Source organism: Theobroma umbraticum, unplaced genomic scaffold, assembly GCF_002168275.2.
Source record: "Theobroma umbraticum cultivar Fairchild unplaced genomic scaffold, ASM216827v3 scaffold_86.0, whole genome shotgun sequence".
NCBI lineage: Eukaryota > Viridiplantae > Streptophyta > Magnoliopsida > Malvales > Malvaceae > Theobroma > Theobroma umbraticum.
Window position 1 is genome coordinate 347,165 of NW_018397263.1, and position 4,162 is coordinate 351,326.

Below are 4,162 nucleotides of genomic sequence, written 5' to 3' on the forward strand. Positions count from 1 at the left end.
TCACGAGGAATTTGTTGAAATATTATTTGTCAAACTCTAGGGAGAATTACACTCATGGAATAATAAATAAAAAAGAGGTTTTTCTATTTTGGGTTAGGGAACAATTTCAACCCGGCCGCCATTAGTTCATATGAAAGTCTTTCATTTCATTTAGGCAAGAGACAAAATTAATAAGAACAAAAGTCCACTTTAAAGTAAGTGGACTTCAATTTAGATTCCGACAAAGCAAGTTTAAAATTGATAAAGTATATAACTGTAATAAAATTTCCTGATTAATCTTTTCTTGAAATAGTAAGATATGCATCTCTAATTTTTCTTTAGATTGTCATGCCCAATTACCAAGACATCTCTAATTTTCTTTTGAATATTGTTGGCATCAATGCATGACTTGACATCGACGTGTGGAGCCATGCATGCATGGATGTGTTGCATGCATGCATGGCATGGATAGTATAAAGTATTTGTAATATATACATTAGGATGTGAGCAAATATTATTGTTTACTAGTCCCAATCTCAAGAGAGAGAAGGGGAGAAGAAACAGGTTTGTCTGTCTTCCCTGTCAAGATCTAGGGTTTCCCATATCCTCCCTTCTGTTCAAGGACCTGTAGCTTTGTTTTGCCCTTGCTTAGAGTTCGATGGTTCCTTTCACCCAGTTTTCTCTCTGTCCTGCCATAGAAAGAAGATAAAGAAGCTTGCTTTGATCAACCAAGAAGGCCCAACCCTACAAATTAGTGTAGTATAACTTGATTTTCAAGCCTCTATGTTCACCCTGTGCATATGTTTTGTTTCTTATTTTGTGCTATGATTCCTAGACTTGGATATTGACAGAGAGCGGAAGCTAGCTGGAAAGATGGAGGGAAATAATGGCACGGAATGTTCAAAGACAAGCCCATCTAAACAAAACCAGGCTGAGAGTGAGAGTACGGAAGAAAATGATGGTGAAAGTAGGCCTAGGAATGGAGGAAGCTCAAGCAACAGCACGGTGGAAGAGAATGAGAAGAAGCCTTTCGTGAGGCCTTATGTCAGATCCAAGATGCCAAGGCTCCGGTGGACACCTGATCTTCACCTTCGTTTTGTTCACGCGGTTGAGAGACTCGGTGGACAAGACAGTGAGTTCCATCTCTAACCCTTCCCAATCTCTGGTCTGATCTTACTTTGGTCGTAATTAAGTAGGAAAATAAAAAAATTTCTTGGTACAGGAGCTACCCCAAAGTTGGTTCTTCAGCTGATGAATATAAAAGGACTTAGCATCGCTCATGTCAAGAGCCATCTTCAGGTCAATATGGCTATAAAAGCTTGTAAATTAGCTGATAATTTCTCATTCCATACTCATATATAGATGGAGTGAATGAAATCATTTGATATTTTGTTTCTAACAATGTTTTCCTTGTCTGCCTTTGGGTTTTTTCCATCAGATGTATAGAAGCAAGAAGATTGATGATCCTGGACAAGGTACGTTAATTACTTCAATCTCTCCATCTTCTTTTTCCTTTTCACTGAATTAACACTACTAGGGTTTCGATCAATGGTCGTCCCTGATGCATACGAGTTACTTTTACATGACCAGTCACAACCGAGCATAGGCATCTTGTGGAAAGTGGAGATCGAAACATTTATAACCTCAGCCAACTTCCCATGCTGCAAGGATATAACAATCATCATCAAGGCGATAGTTCTAGTAGTTTCAGGTACCAAGATTAACAATCAATAATCCAACCTTTCACATTTTTTAAATGTAACTAGTCTATATTTCAACTATGGAATTAAATTTCTAAGCAAAATTTCACTTCTTTTCAAGATACGGAGGTGCTTCCTGGAATGGCCAGGAGTGCTTGCTGCGTAATCCTTATACAAGCAGGAGTTTCATTGATGAACCAAGACCAGGACTGCATGGAACAATGACGGAGAGGATATTTGGCAGTAATAGTACAAGCAATTGGACCAATTACAATCTCAGGATGGGCAGTTCCTCCTTCAATGCACTACCTAGCTGGAAAAGCCATGAACTGCAGAATGAATTCCTATCATCTCACAATCTTGAATCCTTCCGAACCCAGTCAAGATTAGGCGCAATTGAGCACAACCCCACAAGCCAAACGCAAGCTAAAGTAGAAGAGCATATAAGTTTCAGCAGAAGTACAGGCCCTTCTGATGCAAACAAAACGAATGCAAAAGAGTGTAAGGCGATGAAAAGAAAGGCTCCAGATTGCAACCTTGATTTGGATCTATCTCTGAGGCTAATACAAGTGAATGAAGAAAGCCAGCGAAGTTCCAAGGAAGACGATGTTGGCAGTGAGTTATCTCTGTCATTGTACTCACCATCATCCTCATCAAAGCTTAGCAGATTGAAAGGAGAAGATCATAGTAAGAAGAGTGCAAGAAGGGTAAGTACTCTAGATCTGACTATATGAATGGGACAATTCTAAGTGAGATCTTGAGGTACTTATCCAAGAGGAAGGTTTCTTTCATTGTCTTGTACCAATATTACACCAATTGATAATAACCATTTTGTTTTTTTATATACTGATTCTCTGTCGTTTCCTTAGGATTATCTAGCACCTTATCAAATTTGAATTTAGAACTATGTCGAAACAAGACACGCCACAATTCCAGCTCCATTTTCTTTATGACAAACGAGAAGACCGCCATGTCTTCCTGGCAAGAAATGGGATATGTTTTCACAAAATGTTGCATGAACTGCTTCAATTCATATTGATCCATAGAGATAAGAGCCTTAAACAGAATTATAATGCTTCGATACCTTGCTTTATTTCATTTATTTGAAAATTACTTTAAAAGTTTATGATCCAGGGACCTGGATAGAACCACACTTTGAAAACAGAAAGGAAACTAGCAACTTTGCGAATATTAAATTAACAGGTCTAGGACCCGAGATTTTGGTTTTGAGAATTGGATCTTGCCATCCGACTATATAGCTGTATTCTTCTAAAGGTCTTCTTGCTGCAGGAAATAGGTGAGGGCAAGCATATCTCTCTCTTCCTTCAATGCTTGGTGTTCAGCTGCAACCAGGTGGTCAATTGTTAATTTCTTGTCTTCAAACTCGTAAAAGAAAAGGTTAAAAAGAAAGATGAACAGATGATCAGTCTAGAATCTAGATGCTCCAGGAATGTCCACAATGCACCAATGGCTCAGATAAAGTTGCTGAATTCACCTTCTTTCCTTGCCTCTTCTTTCTCAAGAAATTCAATCTTCTGTTTCATTTCATCGTTTTCTTGTTGCAACACCGCACGTCGATGTTTATAGTAAGAAACCTCTGGAGCTAACGCCGCTATTTGGGCCTGCAATTGTCACCCAAATAGACAAAAGAGAGATCATAGAGAGCTTATAAAGTACTTGGAATATAAGATCATTGAACTTTAAATCAGAAAAAGAAAAACATAGTAGTAACATTGATAAAGGAATTAAACTAGCTACCTCCGCGGTCTCTATGTCTTTCTTGAGTTTTTCAATGTATTCCATCTTCCTCAGCCGCGAATTCTGAGCTGCAACTCTGTTCGCAAGCAATCTATAGAACAAATCAAAGCGTGTTACGTGAAAGATTACGCTATATAAATTGGGCATTTTGGTGCGTCAGTACTTATCGTTAAAAAATCCTGTCCAAATTAAATAAACAGTTTCATAGTATGAGGATGTAGATAAGTCCACCGTTTCATCTTCTTGGGGTCCATGGTAGGTTCAAAGCTCCGACCCCATTTTTGAGTCTCTGTTACGAGAGACGAAGAGCTTTGTCCAACCAGATAAGGCTTCTTCAGTATGACTAGGGAGTCACTTGCAGATCTTTTGTGCAACGAGATGGCCCTGCGGGGTTCAGTGGCCTGGAGGGAGGACGTCAACTCCACAATGTCAAGGGAAGAAGGTGGGTTGCTTCCCTCGGGGTTGGACATCTGCTCAGGATTTGGAGAAGTTTGGTCCTTTAGAGGCATGGTGATGTTTCTTCAGCAACTATGGTACCTGCAAGGCAAAAGTTACAATACATTTCTCAGTCAGGATATAAGCAAACAAAGTACAAGAAAGAAAGGAAAAGCCAGACAAAATCTGAAGTTAGCCAGCCATGCTGGGTTTCATCTCTACTCACTTAAAAGACCTTGAATTCCCAGGCTTGAATCTCTAGGGCTGCAATGACCATGGTTATATAGTAC

General features: G+C 39.3%; 2 protein-coding genes across 5 annotated transcripts; one reads left to right on the forward strand and one right to left on the reverse strand.

Annotated features, from left to right (window-relative positions):
- The first annotated feature begins 852 nt into the window (after window positions 1-852).
- On the forward strand, window positions 853-2,413 carry LOC110420848 (uncharacterized). Of its 3 annotated transcripts, none has more exons than XM_089784297.1 (6): window positions 853-1,111; window positions 1,202-1,278; window positions 1,418-1,454; window positions 1,570-1,690; window positions 1,801-2,038; window positions 2,159-2,413. In XM_089784297.1, exons 1-6 carry the CDS (start codon window positions 853-855, stop codon window positions 2,411-2,413), a joined length of 987 nt encoding a protein of 328 aa, XP_089640423.1. The 3 variants fall into 3 exon arrangements, with proteins under 3 accessions (XP_089640423.1, XP_089640422.1, XP_021289909.1); XM_089784296.1 differs by having other exon boundaries at window positions 1,801-2,000; window positions 2,112-2,413; XM_021434234.1 differs by having other exon boundaries at window positions 1,801-2,413.
- Window positions 2,414-2,777: 364 nt separating this feature from the next.
- LOC110420879 (basic leucine zipper 19-like) lies at window positions 2,778-4,162 on the reverse strand. 2 transcript variants are annotated; one of them, XM_021434268.1, is made up of 5 exons: window positions 4,099-4,162; window positions 3,669-3,974; window positions 3,438-3,528; window positions 3,175-3,301; window positions 2,778-3,022 (listed from the first exon to the last, which is right to left on the reverse strand). In XM_021434268.1, exons 2-5 carry the CDS (start codon window positions 3,944-3,946, stop codon window positions 2,949-2,951), a joined length of 570 nt encoding a protein of 189 aa, XP_021289943.1. In that variant the 5' UTR covers window positions 3,947-3,974; window positions 4,099-4,162; the 3' UTR covers window positions 2,778-2,948. The 2 variants fall into 2 exon arrangements, with proteins under 2 accessions (XP_021289943.1, XP_021289942.1); XM_021434267.1 differs by having other exon boundaries at window positions 2,778-3,055.